Source organism: Lipomyces oligophaga (genome assembly GCF_038497815.1).
Source record: "Lipomyces oligophaga strain CBS 7107 unplaced genomic scaffold V1516scaffold_2, whole genome shotgun sequence".
NCBI lineage: Eukaryota > Fungi > Ascomycota > Lipomycetes > Lipomycetales > Lipomycetaceae > Lipomyces > [Lipomyces] oligophaga.
This window is the reverse complement of record NW_027117786.1, coordinates 1,466,395-1,486,539: the sequence shown is the minus strand read 5'-3', so window position 1 is coordinate 1,486,539 and position 20,145 is coordinate 1,466,395. Positions and strand designations below refer to the sequence as shown.

At 43.5% G+C, this 20,145-nt stretch overlaps 6 protein-coding genes across 6 annotated transcripts; 4 read left to right on the top strand and 2 right to left on the bottom strand.

The window, feature by feature from the left end:
• Positions 1-15: 15 nt before the first annotated feature.
• Positions 16-4,573, top strand: V1516DRAFT_671638 (mediator complex subunit 13 C-terminal-domain-containing protein). The gene is made up of 5 exons (XM_066921599.1): positions 16-290; positions 361-556; positions 621-2,981; positions 3,031-3,690; positions 3,740-4,573. The coding sequence occupies exons 1-5, from the start codon at positions 246-248 to the stop codon at positions 4,453-4,455; spliced, it is 3,978 nt and encodes a 1,325-aa protein (XP_066779205.1). The 5' UTR covers positions 16-245; the 3' UTR covers positions 4,456-4,573.
• V1516DRAFT_210611 (P-loop containing nucleoside triphosphate hydrolase protein) lies at positions 4,213-7,607 on the top strand. The gene is made up of 4 exons (XM_066918740.1): positions 4,213-4,640; positions 4,692-4,844; positions 4,896-7,357; positions 7,421-7,607. Exons 1-3 carry the CDS (start codon positions 4,625-4,627, stop codon positions 7,268-7,270), a joined length of 2,544 nt encoding a protein of 847 aa, XP_066779204.1. The 5' UTR covers positions 4,213-4,624; the 3' UTR covers positions 7,271-7,357; positions 7,421-7,607.
• Positions 7,608-8,111: 504 nt separating this feature from the next.
• Positions 8,112-9,182, top strand: V1516DRAFT_614288 (kinase-like domain-containing protein; the record flags this gene model as incomplete). The annotated part of the gene is made up of 1 exon (XM_066919328.1): positions 8,112-9,182. A coding segment is annotated over one exon (1,071 nt), but the record flags the coding sequence as incomplete, so codon positions are not given.
• A 598-nt stretch (positions 9,183-9,780) lies between these two features.
• V1516DRAFT_671634 (WD40-repeat-containing domain protein) lies at positions 9,781-11,353 on the top strand. Its single transcript, XM_066921598.1, has one exon. It carries the CDS (start codon positions 9,825-9,827, stop codon positions 11,250-11,252), a length of 1,428 nt encoding a protein of 475 aa, XP_066779202.1. The 5' UTR covers positions 9,781-9,824; the 3' UTR covers positions 11,253-11,353.
• On the bottom strand, positions 11,231-13,929 carry V1516DRAFT_671631 (calponin homology domain-containing protein). Its single transcript, XM_066921597.1, has 4 exons — positions 13,818-13,929; positions 13,453-13,508; positions 13,064-13,223; positions 11,231-13,010 (listed from the first exon to the last, which is right to left on the bottom strand). Exons 1-4 carry the CDS (start codon positions 13,836-13,838, stop codon positions 11,379-11,381), a joined length of 1,869 nt encoding a protein of 622 aa, XP_066779201.1. The 5' UTR covers positions 13,839-13,929; the 3' UTR covers positions 11,231-11,378.
• Positions 13,930-16,270: 2,341 nt separating this feature from the next.
• On the bottom strand, positions 16,271-18,063 carry V1516DRAFT_671626 (DHHC palmitoyltransferase-domain-containing protein). Its single transcript, XM_066921596.1, has one exon. The coding sequence runs from the start codon at positions 17,740-17,742 to the stop codon at positions 16,444-16,446; it is 1,299 nt and encodes a 432-aa protein (XP_066779200.1). The 5' UTR covers positions 17,743-18,063; the 3' UTR covers positions 16,271-16,443.
• Positions 18,064-20,145: the final 2,082 nt, after the last annotated feature.

The window sequence follows — 20,145 nt, the reverse complement described above, 5'->3', positions numbered from 1 at the left end:
ATGTAGTCTTTGAATTCCCTAGTAATAATCTGGAAGGACTGATCTGGGGTCCAATATCACATGACCATATATTGTGATGCTGAACCAGAATTGTCCATCGTAGACGAGCGAGTATTTGAGTTGGCAAAGTGCGAAAGAAGACAGTCAACAGACTGAGCGATGCGTTGTATAGTCGGAATCAGAGCGAATCGCATATTTTTGCTATTTTGAATTGAGTGTCCTGCGGTAGTCGTGGAGGTCTAGATATGGTCAACTCTCTGGACCAGAACTTTTCTAATGTGTTCAATGTGGTAAGTGTTGACTGATGCAATGATTAAAGGCGGTTGAGAAGAATCGTCAAGAACTAATAGATTACTTTAGGGTGTATTTGAACAGATTCGGTATTGCGTCTATGCGGATATTCTGTCTAGGCCCATGAATCTGTTACTGGCCGAATGGGATCTCCGCTGCAACTCGAAATCGGGTCTGGTATCTAGCTATGCTAAAGAACTGTGGACGTTTTCTCTAGATGAGCGAGTCATTCCACCGGACCCAAAACACATATATGGATTGAAAGGTACATAATATTTCTTAACTGAATTTGGACCCATCAATGCAGTTGCTCTTTCTAATTCGTTTAGCTACTACATCTGGATCTTTCCTACCGTCTGCTCTCTCAATGACAGAAACTACAGCACCGCAGCAATTACCGGCGCCGTATATTCCTCTCATGCTAGCTTTTGCTCGTCGGATAATGCGTAACCTCACTTCAGATTTTGAATATATTTCAATAGGGCCGATGCTACTTTCGCCTACTCAGACTTTGCTCCATTTCACAATCCGCATGATCTCTACTGGAGCGTTACTGCTCACCCCGCAATCGCAATCTACACGTGTCGCAAAATTGTCTGACGCTGAGTCTATACCTCCAATTGATACAAAATTAATTATTGCTCCAAGTGGATTACACGCAGCTTTTGTGTCCTTTGCCGACGGCCCTTCTAAGGATGCCAAGGCGATTGTGCAAAACATATTTACTGCATTTGGATATCGCGTCTTGAGAGAAGAAAAATGGTGCAACATAATTGTGGAAGGTGCACCGTCAGCTTGTACGTGGCCAGCAGAATTGTGTTTATACTTTCCTGTCAACAAATCTACGGACGATACTCAGGAATTGGAATGGTTTCGGGTTGACGATCCGCTTGACGATGTTGAGGAATTTGTCTCAGCATTTGCTAGAACTTCAGCTATATCTTCTCCAAGCGCCACTCCTGGTCAAGGAGCGATATCCACAGTTTCGGAAGCATCGAAGAGAACTGGAGCTAATGTTTACCCTACCCCACCTGATCCTCAGAATCGTCAGCCGGGGGGTCCAACCAGCTCAACAAGATGGGCAGCAATGGCGGGTGAATCAATCGGCGGTGAATATCCAATTTCAGCGACTCAGTGGACAGATGAAAATAGAAATCATGGGGTCACTTCTGGCTCCGGTGACGAAGATGACATTCTGATGATTGGTGACACAGGAGAAGTGACTGAAGCAGATTTCAATTTTTTTGATGATGACGATAAAACAGACACACATATGCTGTTCGGGGGAACTCCTGAGCATGATATCACCAATGCTCATGCCGAGCAAGAATTTACAAACGATGACCTACAGAGCTTCAGTTTGGACCCGAAAACACAACCCTACGAAGCACAACTACATGATGAAGCACAGCTACATGATGAAACACAATTGCATGATGCTTCACATGAAGAACTTTCAAATTCGATAGAAATTGAAGTCCCACTGACAGAAGTAAGTAATACGCCGATAAATGTTGACGAACAAAAGGTCACTACTCCTCGTCCATCTTTGAAAGTGATTGAAAGCACCAGCAATCGAATTAATAATAAAGCAAAGAGCATGTTTACCTCACTATCATTTTATCCTAAACTGGAAGATACCTTGGACATGAAGTATCTTGAGGGAGGAAGATTTTACGTACCCGAAGATCTAAGTGATAAATCGGACAGCGATATCGATATGGATGATGAAGACAGCGAGGATATTGCTTCCAATACTCGTAATGCGAATAACGACCGAAGTAGTAGAAACTCACTTGCAGAATGGAATAACTCGGAGGACAAATCTTCAGAAATGTATCTGGAGCGCCAACTGTGGTGGACTCTTTTGACCAGCGTATCTACGTCTCGCGATAATTATTTACTGTCATCTCATAACTCATTTCAGTCTCCATTGGCGGAAGCATTTTTTCATACTTATTCTTCAGCTACTTCGAGTCCAGATGTCCAGTATATTCTACAAATTCTCTGTGAAGCTGTTGTCTGGGATACTTCTTTATTAGAAGGCTTTCTTTCTAGCAAGCCGGACGTGGTTGTGTACGATCAGAATTTTTTAAGTGTTCTACGAACTGTGTTCGGGGGGGCGCAGCCATTGTCATTAAGAGAATTTGCAGTTCTCTCGGATTCTGCTGCAGGCAGTAATTATCCATTGATTACGGACAAGGTGGAAGACCAGGACACAATTAATAGCGATGCACAAAGTTTGAGAAGTTTTCTTGTGTCTGATATGTTTAATGTCGACCAATCTTTACCAGAACAAAACGTGGTCACTGAACTACGGACTTCTGATAGTGCGAGATCTGAGGATCCTTTATTTTACATTGAACCTCCACATTTCACCTTTATGCGGATGGGGTCTGCGCTGGAGGTGCTACCTCCTGCTCTGAGATTTTGGCACATCTTTGGCTTTGCGCCTCTGAATGGACGAAAAAATTTGTCTGGATTTGTGGTTTATCCGGGAAGTCCCGGAATGACTTCTGCAGCTGGAGCATTATTAGATCGACTGAAGCAAGCATACGAAGGATCGAATTTAGGTAATTTTGAAGCCGGCGAGGTTGCCAATTATAAAAATGGACTTGTGCCTGTGATCTCCGGTGCGGAGTCGGTGATAAAATCTTTGGATGACTATTGCAAGACTTGCATTTCTTTAGGTAAGCTATGACAAGGGTCCTAACTTGGTATAGTGATTAACAAAATTAGGTCGATTGCTGTCGAAAAGTATCGATCCTTCAGCGAGTTTTGTGATTATCCTAGCTACTGCATTTGACGATCCTTCGTCTTTATTGCATCTTGGACAAAGCATATATCAGTTGAAGCAAGAATACGTTTCAAGACAAGAGGAATCACTGGATACAGCGGGTGCCAATTTAATATTTCAAATCATTCCACTTTCCTTCTTTGCTGCAAAAGATACTTTGGTTGTTCCTTGTCAAGCAAATGTAGTTAAGCTGGCACTGGCAATTTATGATAAATGCATTCCAATCGGCGAACCCTACGGCGACGATTCAATAACGCGAAAACATTTTCCGGCATATACACTTGCTCACCAACGGCCGACCAAGATTGAATTCAAGCTAACATCGGACCCTGTGACGTTCTTGCAGGCGGAGAATACATACGTGCATGTTGCGTATTCTTGGTCGAGCGATAAGCAATATGTATCTGCAGCTTGGACGGACCAGTACGGAGAACTAGCACGAATTGTTCTTTTCCCGGTACCGAAGCGAGAAAACACGAGACAGTACGAAATTGTGTGTAAAGAAATTTGGACTCGGACGCTGGCATTACTGCCTAAGTTGGCAGTCCATTGGAGACTAGTTATTGCGAAAGTTGGACTAATGACTGTCGAGGAATTAAATGGTGAGTTTACGAACGTCCTGTTATATATCAGTAAACTGACAAAGATTAGTGTGGAATGGGCTCTCGTTATCGGGAGTTCAAAACATATCGACTGCTTTCCTGAGCGTTGAATGTGATCCGTGTATTTCCGTGTTGGAGACATCAGATCATGCTGTAGCGGGACTATCCGTGAATTTTGAGTCAAGTCTGGACGGAAGAAGTGTTCGTCCATCAGAATCACCCATGGACTTATATGGTGCTGCATCTACCACGCCTGGCTTGAGCGGAGACAATGGTACACCATTATCTGCGTCGACACCATCCTCCGTTCCGGGTCAAGGATTCACATCAAACCTACCTGGGGGTGGCCTCAACGGTGGAACGACGCCAACGAACTCAAGCACCATAAAGCAACAAACGACTGACCATGGCTCGGTTCTCGTCGACAGCAACGATGAAACGTATGGTGTGGTCCTGAATCATCGACTGGAACTAGATGAATATAACATTACAGCGCTCAGGTTTGGTCTAGTTTCAGGCTTTCTAGTTAAACCTGGCACGAACGGATTAGTAATGTCGACTGTACAAATATCATTACTCTGTTCGCCGAAAAACTGGAACGAAAGTTCAGACTCGTTGGTGGTCCAAGATATCTTGAAACAGTATCGAAACCTAGCTATTTATGGCTCTATGAGTGGGATCTCCGACGGTAGAAACGGAGTCCTACCGTGGCACGTTAACGCTGTGGCTAAGATACAGAGTTTCCTGTCTTCAGTTGATCTTTAGATGTAATTATATAATCATGTAAGTTGATGTACGAAATGGATTTTGGAGGGTGTTGTAGAGTTGGGACTGCAAGTGGATATATGGATTATGGTTGATTTATAATTGCTAAATAATAAGATTTATATCAATCGTTGTTGGTTGATTGTTGAATAATAATTGAATAATCTCAATGTCTTTACGATCAAGTGAGTATTAATCTAATAATCTTCATTTAAATATCTTCTCATAAGGATCAGTTCGAACCGCAGGCAAACGCAGCCGAGCCACGTTTGAAGCCGACGACGTAGACGATGGTCGACTGTCAGACGAGTATGTTATGAGCGATGACGAAGATGATTCCGCTGCAACAGAGGATGAGGATGATGAGGAATTTGGCACAGTGAAGAGAAGTAAGTAAGATGCTGGTTTCAGTCGTCGTAGTGGTTTACTGATGAACTCAGATCGGAATACAAAGTTAAAGGTTAAACCTCCTACAAGCGTGAAACCAATGACTGTGAAGCTAGCAGATCCAAATAATCAGCAGATTATAGGTCGACAGGGAATTGATCGAATGTTTGGTCGAGCAGACTTTTCGTACTTAACATTGAAGCCAGATCATGTATCGCGGCCACTATGGATCAACCCTCTGGATGGCCGGATCATTCTTGAGAGCTACTCGCCACTTGCCGAACAAGCACAAGATTTTCTTGTCACAATCGCCGAGCCTGTGTCTAGGCCGTCGCACGTCCATGAATATAAACTAACGCCGTATTCACTATATGCTGCTGTCTCAGTCGGTCTGGAAACGAACGATATAATTAGTGTGCTCAACCGTTTGTCGAAGGTCAGTGTGCCGGCAAACATCGTTAATTTTATAAATAGTTGCACGGTATCCTACGGTAAAGTGAAACTTGTTTTAAAACACAATCGTTATTTTGTAGAGAGTGCGCAAGCAGACACATTACAAATGTTACTGAAAGATCAAGAAATCGGCCCTCTGCGGATCGAAGGCGACGATTTTGGTAACGAGTCTACGACGATTGTCGAAGGGCTCGTGAAGGAAAAAGCACCGACTATGGGAGAGCTGCAAATTCCAGGGACTAAACGTGATGATGGAAAGAAAAAGGATGATGGGATTGCACTAGAACAAGGTGACGAGACAGTGGAAGATATCTTTAAACGAGTGGTTGGCCAAGAGGAAGGCGAGGATGATGATGACGATATGGATGCTGTACATTCGTTTGAGGTTGCTGCGAGTTCAGTGGAAAAAGTTAAGAAACGTTGTCAAGACATTGATTATCCGGTATTAGAGGAATATGATTTCAGGAATGACACGCGCAATGCAAATCTAGACATTGATCTCAAGCCGTCGACCCAGATTCGGCCTTATCAGGAAAAGTCGCTGAGTAAAATGTTTGGAAACGGACGTGCACGATCAGGTATCATTGTGCTACCATGTGGAGCTGGCAAGACATTAGTTGGCATTACGGCAGCATGTACGATCAAAAAGGGCGTAATTGTCCTGTGCACGTCAAGTGTGAGCGTTATGCAATGGCGATCTGAATTTTTGCGGTGGAGTACGATACAGCCGGAAAACATAGCTGTCTTCACTAGTGAGAATAAAGAAAAGTTTCGAGACGAAGCAGGATTGGTTGTGTCAACGTATTCGATGGTGGCAAACACGCGGAATCGGTCGTATGAATCGCAGAAAATGATGGATTTCCTGACGAGTCGCGAATGGGGATTCATTATTTTGGACGAGGTCCATGTTGTTCCGGCTGCGATGTTCCGTCGGGTTGTGACTACGATTGCCGCGCATGCGAAGTTAGGACTGACGGCGACGCTTGTTCGAGAAGACGACAAGATCGATGATCTGAACTTTCTGATTGGGCCAAAACTGTATGAGGCCAATTGGATGGATCTAGCGAGTAAGGGTCATATTGCCAACGTGCAGTGTGCGGAGGTGTGGTGCCCGATGACAAGTGAGTTCTATGCAGAGTATCTGAAGGAGACGCCGAGGCGTCGACGGCTGCTGTACATCATGAATCCACGCAAATTCCAGGCCTGCCAGTTCTTGATCAATTATCACGAACGACGCGGAGATAAGATCATCGTGTTTTCAGACAACGTGTACGCGCTCCAGGCGTACGCGCAGAAACTCAAGAAGTTTTTCATCTATGGAAGCACGCCGCAAGCGGAACGCATGAGTATCTTGCAGAACTTCCAGCTGAACCCTGAGGTGAACACGATATTTCTGAGCAAGGTCGGGGACACATCAATCGATCTGCCCGAGGCGACGTGCTTGATCCAGATCAGTTCGCACTACGGCTCAAGAAGACAGGAGGCGCAGCGATTAGGCCGGATTCTGCGGGCGAAGCGCCGGAACGACGAGGGATTCAATGCGTTTTTCTACAGTCTCGTATCGAAGGACACACAGGAGATGTACTATTCGACCAAACGGCAAGCATTTCTGGTCGACCAGGGCTATGCATTCAAGGTGATTACGCACTTGCAAGGACTCGAGAAGCTTCCTGATCTGGCATATGCGACCGCGGCCGAGCGCAGAGAGCTGCTTCAGAGTGTTCTACTACAGAACGAAGATGCGGCCGGTCTTGAGGCTGGTGACGATGCAGATAATTTTGTCGGCCGAGGTAGTAGCTACGTGAAGCGGAACAACAGTGCTGGCGCTGGGGCCAAACGGGCCACGGGCACGCTGAGCAGTCTAGCGGGAGGCGAAGATATGGCGTACGTTGAGTACAACCGGAGTCGGAACAAGAGCGCCAAGGATAGAACGAAAAGCGCTGCAATTATACGCAAGTTGTACGGACGGAAATAGGACATTATGCAATTACGTAATCATACGGTGCCCGATCCGGGAAACAACGTGTATCTGTGCGACAGAACATACAGATGACAGAGCAATGTATGGAAGATTACATAATAGATGACGCCCCCTTACATAAGCTCGGCCCTACTAATATAATAGATTGATTCAAACTAGTCAGGGACATGAGGCTCTAGGCCATATACGGTAGGTCCAACACGTGATGGCTGTTCCAGGGGGCCACAGCTGGGATTTCCCCTTTTTCATATATTCCTTAGCGAGGGCTGGACGGAGGCGAGTGCTGGTAGAAGGCAAGGATTAGACAGAGCAAAAAGGGGAGGCAAAACGGGCGGCAAAATGGACAGATAGAGCCATGCAGTGCTAGGGCGTATTTTTGTCGAAAACAACGTTGAATTTGGCCGGGAATTGGGCGAACTGGCTCTGTTGGGCGGTGCTCTGACATTGCGTATGCAGTGTATATATAGTCTTCCACCAGTGCAATCAGCGCGAATTAGCTGCGACCACGACAGCGCCTATGGACTGCAGCAACAGTGTGAGTCGGGCGAGAGCTGTTTTTATATAAACACGCATTTCTTTGTTTTGCTGTGATGCGCCTTGTGAGCAATGTTGGTGATGGTAACTGTTCTGGGCTGTTATTGAGAGTCTGTTAGATACCATGTTGAGACCAAAGATTAAGGAGACTATGGACACTAAGGGCACTAAGGACACTAAGGACACTAAGGACACCGAGGACACCAAGGACACCAAGGACACCAAGGACACTGCGGAAATGGACCCAAATACTGACTTAAATCTCAGCGCGAACTTGGACTTGCCTACAAAATCTCAGGACGCGTCTCTACAAATGTGTTTCTCGGACAGATTTCAGCTTATCGAGACCGTCGGAGCGGGCAACTTTGGCATTGTTTCCAAAGCCCTTGTCCGGCCGTCGCCCGTCACTGGCTCGCATCTGACCCCGAACGCGGTCGTCGCAATCAAATCCATCCGACAACCTTTCATGTCCAGTGATCCAAATAAACTAATGTTGCTGGCGGAGGTCCGATTTTTGCGATCCATCATCCCGCATCTCAACATAGTCCGCGCTCATGAGATCTTTCTCGACCTACTTTCCCACAAGATTCACATCGTCATGGAGTATCTTCCAATCACTCTTCTAGATCTTATCAAACTGCAGCAAAAATCCTCTAGACGGCTGCCGCCCACTCTTGTCCAAGGCATTCTCACTCAGGTCGCTCGAGGTCTGCAGCATATGCATAACAACAATTTTATCCATCGCGACATCAAGCCGGAAAATATCCTTCTTTCGACGTCGCGAGCTGATTTCGACCCATCATCTATGTGCTCTATCCTCGACGATGCATATTCCGCCGTCCCAGTCGTCAAGATTTCCGATTTTGGAGAGGTGCGAGACTCACGGTCTAAAGCGCCCTTTACGTCTTACATATCCACCCGCTGGTATAGAGCGCCTGAGCTACTTCTAAAAACCGGTCACTACGACACTGCTATAGATATCTGGGCGTTAGGTACGCTTGCCATTGAGCTAGCTTGCTTATATCCGCTTTTGCCTGGCCGACAGGAGCTTGAGCAACTAATGCTGATTTGCAATTTACTTGGCTCTCCCGATTCGACATCTTCTCCCGGTTCAGTTTGGCCCATGGCCGCAGTCTATGCACGTCGACTGGGTTTCTTTTTTGCAAGCAATAGCCCTGGCGGCGATCTATATCAGGTATTACTTTCCTCACCGTCTAAGCAAGCTTCCGAGAGAGCTGGACGCGAAATGTCGTTCACAAACCTGGAACTTGCTTCATATAGGGCGCTTGCAAACTGGGTCTCAACCTGTTTATTATGGGATCCTGCATGTCGAGCGACCGCATCAGAAGCCCTCGCCCATTACTACTTTTCGCTTGATCTAAGTCCAGCGACGTCCTCTTTATCTCTACCATATTCTCCCTACTCCTCGGCTCCGCAGGCTGCGAACAAAAGCCATATCCTCCTTCTTGCCGGGGCGAACACAGTTCCTCTCCCTGACGCTGCCGTCCCGAGAACATATCCCTCTCAGGCAGAGTCGATGCTTGAATTCGAAAAGTCAAAATCAAGGAGTCTAGTTTCGTCGTCGATCGAGTCAATTGAATCCGAATCTACGGTTGATTTACACTCGCAGCCGCTCCGAACTTCCAAGATCCAGAAATTTAAGTTCATGATACCTTTTCGAAAGCGTCTACCTGCGGGACATTCCGTATCTCCCTCATCTACCGCAGCCTAATTGTCATTGTTGTCACTTTTATTTATATTCGGTCGCATTGTTGCTTATTTGGTGTTTGGTGTCTGGATTAAATATGTATAGAACATTTCGATATAAACTGGCGTAATAATATGATATAATATAATAATATATGCTGTGTTGAATGGTTACATAATCTGCTGGGAGGAAATGTCTGGTTCCATAGAATAGGCTATAAACGAAACAAGCGGTATTCCCCCAAGTTTATAATGTCGGATCAGTATCCAATATCACTCCAAAGTATCGAGGAAATGATTACTTAACATGCCCGGTTTCTTCTCGCTTCCGTTTCGAGCTCCATCGCCTCGGCAAGAGGTTGAAGCTGCGCAGCCGGTTGAGCAGGAAATTCTGTCTGCAGTCGAGCAGGAGCACGTTCAATATGGATTGGATCAACTTACCATAACAAGCAAAGATAGTTCTGAGCAATTAGTGGATTCCACAGATGTTTCTTCAACTACAGTACCCGATGAGTCTTCTGCAATCAACTTTCTCCGAGCGCTCCCACGAGAACTTCATACGCAAGTTCTCCAGCATCTTGATCTGAAGAGTCTACTTTCTTTTGGGCTGGTTTCGCGCGAGTGCCATGACATCGTCGTCGGTGGATCTATATGGAGGAATCAAATACTAGTTCGACGAAACCGTTGGCCATTACGGCGGGACCTGCCAGTGGATCTGGACTGGTTCGGACTGTTCAAAGCGCGATTTGCATTAGACCGTCGCTGGCAGAACGGCCAGTTTACGACGCGATATCTGACAGGCCATGCAGACACGATATATTGTATTCAGGTTGATTCTGATCGAATTGTCACTGGATCCCGAGATAAAACAATTATTGTCTGGGATGCAGTCACTGCTCAGCAGCTGCACAAGCTGGAACGCTGGGCTGCCGCGCCTGTTTCTAGCGAGTCAAATGTGCTCGAAGAATACGACAGGTCCGGCCACGAGGCGTCCGTTATTTGCTTGCAGTTTGATACCAAACATCTGATTTCGGGCTCCTCGGACTCTACCCTCATTGTCTGGGACAGTAATACCTACACGTCCAGTCACCGTCTACGAGGACATACCGCGGAGGTGATTGACTTATCGTTTGATACGAAATACATCGCCTCGTGCTCCAAAGACCGCACAATTATCATACGCTCTCGCAACCAAGCAGAAAACTTTCCAATTCTTCATCGCATATCTTCGGATTCTGGAACGGTCAACTCGCTTCATCTCCGCCGCGGAATCCTCGCCGCTGGGGGAATATCGTGCTCCATCCATATTTGGAAGGCATCCACGGGCCGTCTCCTGCGCCGTTTCCGTGGCCATGACCGCAGTATTGCGTCCGTGAAGTTTTCTAGCGATTGCAGTTACGTTTTCTCGGGTTCTAACGACGATAATATTCGTGTGTTTGATGTCCAAAAAGGATCTTGCATTCGCACACTTGTGGGCCATTCCTCCCTCGTCCGCTCCCTTTGCATCACTTACCCTCGCGTTATCTCTGCTTCCTATGACCGATCTATTAAAGTCTGGGATATGTACTCTTTACAGCTCCTACTCGACTTGGATGACTTTCATCCTAAGTGGATTCTTGCCGTCGACGCCGACGCAAGAATGATCATCTCCTCGTGTCTCGACGGTTGCCCTCTCGTCATGGACTTTGCCTCTGATTTAGACCGCGATTTATTGTCCTGCTTTAAAGACTGCTGATAGCTCATCCTAGCCTTTTTAATTTATTTCAACTAAAATACAAACATCTCCTCCTCATGAACACACGATACACAATACATCAAAATACAATACATCAATACTAATTTCAATCCTTCCCCGGCTTTATCACGCTCCGTAATGTAGACTCATGAGACTGCCAATAAATGTCAAAATCAACCGGCTTCGTACTTCACAAATATCCTCAGGCACAAGCCAAATGAGTGCGCCTAGCTTACGCGCAATAGAAATCGCAAGCTTTGCATTTAAATATTTATCCTCATCTGTCTGGCCAGCAGTAACAAGATCATAGTCCACATAGCCAGGTTTAATTCCGTGCAACACGTCAAGTAAGAACACACCGGTCGACAACGAAGGATCCTTGAACGAACGAACACTAGAAGTTTTTCCTCCCTTGCGGACCGTCTCCTGCGCCCATCGCAAAATATCTGTGTCAGAAAGATCCTTTCCGCCTTTAGAAAGACTCTTCAACGTGTCGACAATGTTTCGTCGCATAAGCTGCCAGACAAGGCCCAAGGTTAATGTACGCTGACCGTCAGTAATATCAGCACCCTGGATCCCTACAAGGGAAAACCTATTCTGCTTGCCCAGTTCGACTGCGTAATTCGTATTTTCAACTGCCTTAAACCGCGACATCTCTGATCCAGATGCCGGCGGCTTATTCACATGGCGCATGTTCACAGAACCAGGAATAACCTTGTTGTATGCCTGCAAAAGAACAAACCCATCCTTAAGATCCTCAAACAAACTGTTCACCGCGGGTTCCACATCCAAAGAATTAAGCCAGAGGGTAAAAACTCGCGCCTCCCGTTCACCCTCAGCATCGAAATCTTCAATTTCAGGCTTGTCTTCCTCTGTAAGTGGCTCAAGACCAGGATGTGTGTTGAACAAGTGCGCAACGAAAGCAAGATTAAGCTTAGGATTACCTGAGACTAGCGACGTCGCAGTCAAATACTTTCGACAATCAATCTTCTCCGCATTCGTCAAAACTTGTTCCGCTCGTGTAAGTAAATCGCGTGTCTGCAAAGGCGCAAGCGAGCAAATCTCAGGTTTCAACTGATTCAGCAAAACAGTGTAGTTCTCTCCATCAGAAACATCCTTCGAAAAATTGGCTACTCGACGGGGCCAGTTAGCAGCTTTCAAATGATAATTGAACCATCGAAGCAAAATTTGCTCCGGAGGCAATCGCAAAAATTGCTCAAGTGTCTCATCTTCCTCCAGCAAGCGGTACAATTCGGGATGAAGTTTAATATCAATTTTTGAAAGAAGTCCACGACGAATGATCTGCCAGATCAATCCCAAAATGAGATGCTCGCGTCCGTCAATAATATCTTCTGCATGCACGTTTACAACCACACAACCTATAGCCTTTGCAGAATTTATTACAATATTAGCGTTTTCCGTCATAGTGAAGGCGTTGAGTGATTTTCCCGGCTTCGCTTTGTTAAGCACACGTTCATCAATAGTGTCAGGAACAGAATCATTGATCAGCTTGGACAAAATTAACCCATCCTTGCATTCATCGAAAATCTGAAAGGTGTCTGTGGGAACTGGCAATCGTTTGCCAATATCTCTATCACCCATCAACACTGAATTTATGTGCCGAGTGAACTCAGTCCTCTCCTCTTCGTTAATTGTATGCGTCACATTGGATGAAGTTCCATGGACAATGATCTTGTCTTTGTCCTTGCCAACGCCCACCATCGACTTGGCTGCGCCAGAACGTAATTTCGATATCAACTAGTAGTGTCAGATCGGCTCACCAGTCATAAAGTCAACATAAAATCACATACCTCAACATAATCATCAAGTTCGACACGGCCACTAGCATCCACGTCTACGTCTTTTAGAGTCTCTCTAATCTGATCATAGCTTGCGTTCTCGCCCGACTCCTGTACAGCCTTTACAATAGTAGTTTTATCAACATATCCCTTATCATCAATATCAATTTTCCTGTTTCTATTAGCATAGTGCAAGCGTATCGCGCTCTCTGCTTTTCTGCATCTCATAGTCAATGAAGAGCTCTGGAAGTCGAACAACCAGCCTCCTTTGGGGCGGCGCCAGTCCGAGCCAGATATTCGTAGACGTAATCAGAGAGACGATCCCCAAGGTGATTTGGTCACGCAGAACGAGCAAATGAGGAACGAATCAGATCAACGGATTTAAAATCATCGTCACTTACTGAAAATTGCTGATGAGCTGGAAGATTTCTTCTTGCTTAAGATCAGGAAACTTGCGCTATAATACAACTTGTTAGTAAGTCATGATCATATCTTGGTTCCATCATTTGCTCCGAGAAAGGATATTTTTTAGCATATATCGCAGAAAGGCAGAATTATGCAGCCGAAAAAGTTCCGCACACGCAATCACATCTGACCATGTATTCACTTGTACATGAATGCGAAGGCGGAACTATTCGCAATTCATTCGAATCTATCCGTCTTCTATCCTGGCGATTGCGGAAGAACCTCGTAGCAAACTGAAAGTTGTCTATGCTGCCGCAAGTCCGCCACAGCATTAGCCCATCACTGCACTCAAAAGACATACCTGTAATTTAATTGCATTCATTTTGAAATATCGCGATTCAATTCGGCTAACACCAATTGATTTCCCACAAAACCTGATCCGATAGGTTTACCTCTGTCCTCCCGTACAAATTAATCTGGTCAGAATCCAAAACTCAGACAGAGTAAGCTGGCGAGGCTGCGTAACCCAGCCACGCTCTACACGTGATCACTGCAACTGGATTAGGAAATTTGTTTTGCTAGCAGGATTACTTGCAACATAGATGACCAGAGCTTGAATTGCTCGGTTACTGAGGTATGAATAAAGAACAAAAAAAATTCAAATGATACTTATTGTTTATGCAAATCTATCTATTTGAGATTATCAGGAACAGAAAAGTTAGTTACAATCTTCTTTGGATATATTGCGATTCTTGGATTCTCTGATTCTTGACCAAATCTATAATACGAAGTGAGCCTTAGTAGCAAAAATACCCTATTACATTTGCTGAACTATCTCCATCGTGAATTATTGCAAGATTGCTCGGCATACTTTACTGACTGACCTCGAAATGATTTCTTGGCTTCTGCCTGCCTTCTGCATGTGTTCAGTTTCTACCCATTTTCTCAGTTCAGTCTCCTCTTCAATTTGGGCGCCATAACTGGCAAAGCCTTTCTACACATGCTTTACTGAAATATGAGCGTTGCTGCTATCAATTTTTGATGATGCAAATAATTTTATCTATTTCGAAACTTAATCAATCATACGGCCTGCAAAAAGCTGACTACGATGATTTCATTAAGTTCGAGGAAGAAAGGAATAAGTATGAAGCCTAAAATTATTTTATCTGCCAAATCCCCGCCAGGATATTTTGTGTACCTTTATGACTTCTGCCATTCGTTGTCAAATCGATCTTGTGATCATCTTGATCTTATTGTTCAATGTTGTTATCATTTGTTCTCAAAATTGCCTAGCTGGTATGATATCAAAGAATAGAATAATCTGTCTATCACTGCAGCACTCTTGTGGAAGTTTATTCATATAGTCTTTCCTCTTGCTGACTTTGTGAGAGTCATATTATTTTCAGAGTGAATGAAGCTGTTTTCGTGCTGTCTGAACATGTTTTTGATTGTGAGTTTTCAGAATTGGTAAAACATCAGTTACTAATGAAGTCTGCCGTAGTCAGGATAAAAAATACAGCTACCATTCCTATTCTAGTGGTATGAAGCGAGATCACAACCCTGTAACTGCTGTCAGAAAGTCTCGATCCTTCAGAAACTTCATTAACCTTTGCGGTGACGATGGTTCTGATAATTCTTTCAGCGATGGCTTCTGCTTCAGTGAAACAATCCTTCCGCATATGAAGATACTCACTGCGGTAATCATTTTATTGTCCGTATTCACTTTTGTTCGACGATGGAAGTCATTCTGCAGAACAAATTTATTATCACAATTTTTGAATATATTCTGTTTATTTTTGAGTTTTTGTTACGATTTTGCCTAATGATCCTATGATGCTAGACAGTCATCAGGCGAATAGTCAACAACTCTTTCCATGGAGACTCTGAAACGAGGAGTCATGTTCTGCATTCACAAAAATCTCATCTACATTAAAGGCCGCTCGTCGACGTTTATTTCAAATATTGAATATTTCACGGCTAAAAATTCGGTAAAGACTGTTAGTAGGGTCACAGTATAGGATGCCATTGAGCGAGAACTTCATTCCCAAACTTTTCGTAAATTTCTTAATTTTTGAAAAAGTTTTAATTTTCAACAAAGGACTTTCTTTATATTCTCTCTCCTATTTCGAAGAAAGCTCCTGTTGTATGATTTTGCGATAGCCTCTGGACTTCTTGAATCAAGGATCTACTTAAGCTGGTTTCTCATTCTATCGATTAGAGTGATTTCATGACAAAAGAAAGCGAGACTAATAGGAATTAAGATTGAGTAATTTGTTTTCCGAGTCATCCGTTCGCTCGTGGTTACCAGAATGTATGACAATGCCATAGAAAGATTACTTAGTATCAGCTCTCATTCTACTTCTCTGTCTCGTTAAGATTTCAATTTGTTGAAAGAGACCTCGGACCCGAATGTTAAGTTTGCAAAAATCACGATTTTTAGTAATTTGTGCGAAAAATCTTTTTAAATGTGTCATTATCTCAAATTCTTGAACGCGAAGTAACTTTGCTATAGAAAGAAGCACTAAGCACCCCTTTGTAGCAGTGGTAACAAATGTGTCAGGAAAGTGCAATTAGAGTGGTTTAGGCGATGTATTAGAATAACAACAAAAAACAGATAAGGCACAGTTTGTTACTATTTGTGAAATCGGATTCAGCATTCCAGATATATCTAATAATAATGGGCTTCCTAGTTTCAAGTGTTTGGAAATACAGGCTATAGAGCTTCTAATTGCTGCGTCGTGTTATATCAAGATTATTGCTCAAGTCAATTGGAATCTGACGGAATATAAATTGATTTTGTTATTGCTATAAATATTAATTTTAGAAAAGTGAATTTATTGATCGTTTTCTTATTATTACCAAACTCCAAGACTAGATATCCAAAGACAGGGATTGCACAAGACCGGTCAACCAACGAACACACAGATAATACAAAACGAAATCGGAACTAAAATCGAAAGTACTAGAAAAAAATATAACTTTGGAAGCTATAATCGAGTGGAATGCAAGACCATGAATGTCGGTTGCTGGGTATTAACAGAATTGCGACTTTCAAGAGCTTGAGCACGGATTTTTGAACGCATGCTTTCAAGGAACTTTCGATTATACTCAAATGTGTATCCGTTACTTGCATTGCAAAATGTCCAAGGCAAAACCCAATCCCACGGATAAGTGCCCATAACCGATTTCCAGTTATGCCAGACGGAGACGTTCCATAGCGGAGCACCAGGGCCAGTCGTAGCGACTGCACGGACGTTAGGTTTCTCGGGAACAACACCGGCAATACTGAGGGTGTATACACGGTACTTGCGATTCAGATACTCTATGGTTGTCTTGTTGCTGCAGATGTAAAAGAGATGGGTGCTGAAAAAGGGGATGATGACAGATGCAAAAAGAGCAGAAACGACGTCAACGATGACGAACTGGGCGACTAGATGGTGACGTTCATGAGAGTAAATCACCGTAAAGATGATCGTGGTGACCGCAATAAACAGAGAGTAAAACCCCGCGGTTCCGATAAGCAGGAAAAAGCACTTGTAGTTTGCGAATCCAATGATGGAACCAACCCAGGGACAAAAATGGTCCATTTTAAGCACGCATCTCCCAAGTTCATTGGAATGATGTGCTCGGTCGGGCTTCATAGCTTGGCATTGGCTACACCACTGTGGATATCCGTCGGCTTCGCATATGAATGCTTCCGGTAGTGATTCAGCAGCACTATAGACCGCACTCCTTGGGTGTAGAATGGTATGAAGTAGATCTTGATACATTCCTTGCTCAAGGTCAGCAGTTAAGGTCCCTTCGCTGGGCCTGCTATCCTCCAAGACAGGCTCGGCGTTCGATACAGTATTGAGGCTTTCATGTCGAGACGTATATACTTCCAACTGCGGACCGATCTGTTTTCCCCACCCCTTGGGAACCAACCCAGGGCCGAGAGCATGCAGAGAAATCATGTAGACTAGACAAAGCAAGATAGAAAAGCAAGCAATTACCATCAATGCAATTCCGGCACTTCTCCGATAGCCATTCTCGCTCTGGATTAAATATCGATAGGACAAAACATAAGAATGTACATAAAGCGCGTATCCTGCTACAGCGAACAGAATGAAAGGATATATCTTGGTCAATTGATAGCGTCGATGTTTGCGTCTCAACCATTCATTATCTGTCAAATCGTCTGATGGCTTCCTTATTCGTCGGTATATTCTCAGATACCATACTTCTGGCTCACTCTTTGAGATCTTTTCAGGTCTCTCTTGATACGGTTTGCTCTGCGTCAGCGACATGGATCTGTAGCTGATAGAACTCAGTAAGACAGTTTGTGTTTGTTGTTTGATACGTGAGACCGGTTTATATCTCTATATAGAACATCATGCAGTAATTTGAAATAAAATTCTCTCAGCTGCGAAATTTTGTAGATTTGAGTGTAATTTGAGTAATGAGATATTACAATAGTGATTTAGATGTTTGAGTTGGTGATTACCACCAAAAGCCAACTTGCGATAATTGAAAGCTTGTCCCAAAACTGGCGATTACTTACTTGCTACATTATCCCAAAACAACATCGCGCAATATTAGCACTGCGATAGTTTGTTTCAATAGGAAATTGAAACCTCTGCTTTATATTGACTATGATCCAGAAAAATGATTTATTATTTAAGAGATCAAAGTTGTACGTAGCAGTTGTGACTCATAGGCATTTTGATTGGATGTAGATTATTATATACCCCACCTTTACTCATTACTTTTACGGTGTAGAACAGAATTGCAGGCTATACCTACTGAGAATGCTCAACAAATGTAAAAATATAAAAAGTCATTTTGAAAAATGATAAAACTACGGAATTGTATGAGAGAGTCGTTAATATACAACGGAGAAGCAATTAAGTCCTGGATTGGAAACGGTTTTAACTAAATCCTTATAACAGGCAACATCAGTTCAGTCAATTGTCAATATGCTCAGATTCTCAGATGTTTTATCACATAGGCAGAATTTGCGATTGATATCTAATAGTAAATCACTAACTCGGCTCGCCGGTTCATGGCTGATCTCGGTTTCACATTTCATGATCACGACAAAACAATATAAGTGGATCACATTGCATTTTTAAATGCAGAACAATATAATCATGACCTTCTGAAAATATATCAGTACTGGTAAGTCTATTCTGTTGCATTTTCTAGTGCTAAAATAGTTTGGCCAGAGTTATCCTCTCAATCGAGAATTTTGGGAGCCTGCGCAGTTTCAGCCCTTTCGCTTAGCAATCTTTCTTGCCAACTTTGTGGCCATGGAAAAATCTCATCACCCCCTGAACCTTAACGTGCGTCCAAGGTGGCCTCTCTGTATAAACATAAGCTCTAGAGGTTGACTTCGTCAATAGCAGAAGGGGGAAATTTACTACTTTTATCTATCATCCCTGCTTCATAAACAACGATAACATGTAACTAGTCTGAAGATGGGCTCAGTTATTACAGCATAAGCAATAGAAACTGATTCATTCAATATCCGTTAGCTGCCGCCAAGTGGCAGGTGGATTGCTATAGAAATATCTCTCTGAATAAAAGGGTGATAGTCACATCATGGCAAAATCTGCTCTAACTGCGCTGGAAATGCAATTACATAACGCAGAAAAGTTTTTCCTGTGTCTAAATGAAGAAAAGATACCGTCGATATCAAATTCTGTCCTCGATAAGTCAATCTAATGCTCATGACATCAGATCCTTCGAGCCAATCCTATTCTCGAAGTTACGCGTCTAGTTTGTAGCTTCAATTGCCTCCTTTGTACTCTCGGTGCTGAGCGTAATTTTCAAGTGATCTGTAGTAGATTCGACTTCGGAAAACGACAGACTTTTTACATATGATCTGAAAGTGTAGCTCGCTCATAGATTGCATATACAAAGCAAATGTTGAATGCGCTGACTTGTTTCCACCTAGATTATGAGACTAAACCCGTCGCGGTTAAGAAGTTTACAGAACCTGATATCTATATTTCTCATGATTGCAGCATCCATTTAATAGAAACTGTGAATATTTATACTGCCAGATCCAGTGCCGTCGATCCATCGAAGTCTTCAAGTCGTGCAACGATCAGAAGCTCGGCTGTTATTGATTTAGTAACCTCCAGTGGACCAGAATATCATTGCGTAGGAATGACTTAATCGAAAGAATTGTATGAGTATCGAAATACGAAGTTCTAGGTGCTATAGCATAGACAAACTACAAATCTTATTGAATTTCATAGATTTAGCTAATATTTAGAGTAGTCATACTATAAGAGACAAATTTATGATTAGCTCGCGACGGCGATCTAGTTTTGCCACCAATTATTAGTACTGAATAATATATTTGACGCAAGTAAATGCTCTCCATAAATTCTTCAAAATTATATATTTGATGCTGGCTTTTCACAACTTATTGTACTTCAGAACAGATATGATGGAGAGCGAGAGCAGTATTTTCATATTCTATCGCTTCGCCTCGCCAAAGCTAATAAAATTCTCAGAAATTCACCATTCGCACCTTATTATGGTGGATATAATAAAAAAGTTTCAACACGAAATTAACAATAAAAATACAAACTCCGGCACTCCTTCTAATTATAGTTCCGACGCAAGCTCGTTGCTGCGGCAACCTCTAAAAGTGCAATATCCAGCCTCGCGGCCAGCCACTCTGGGAACAAAGTAAACAT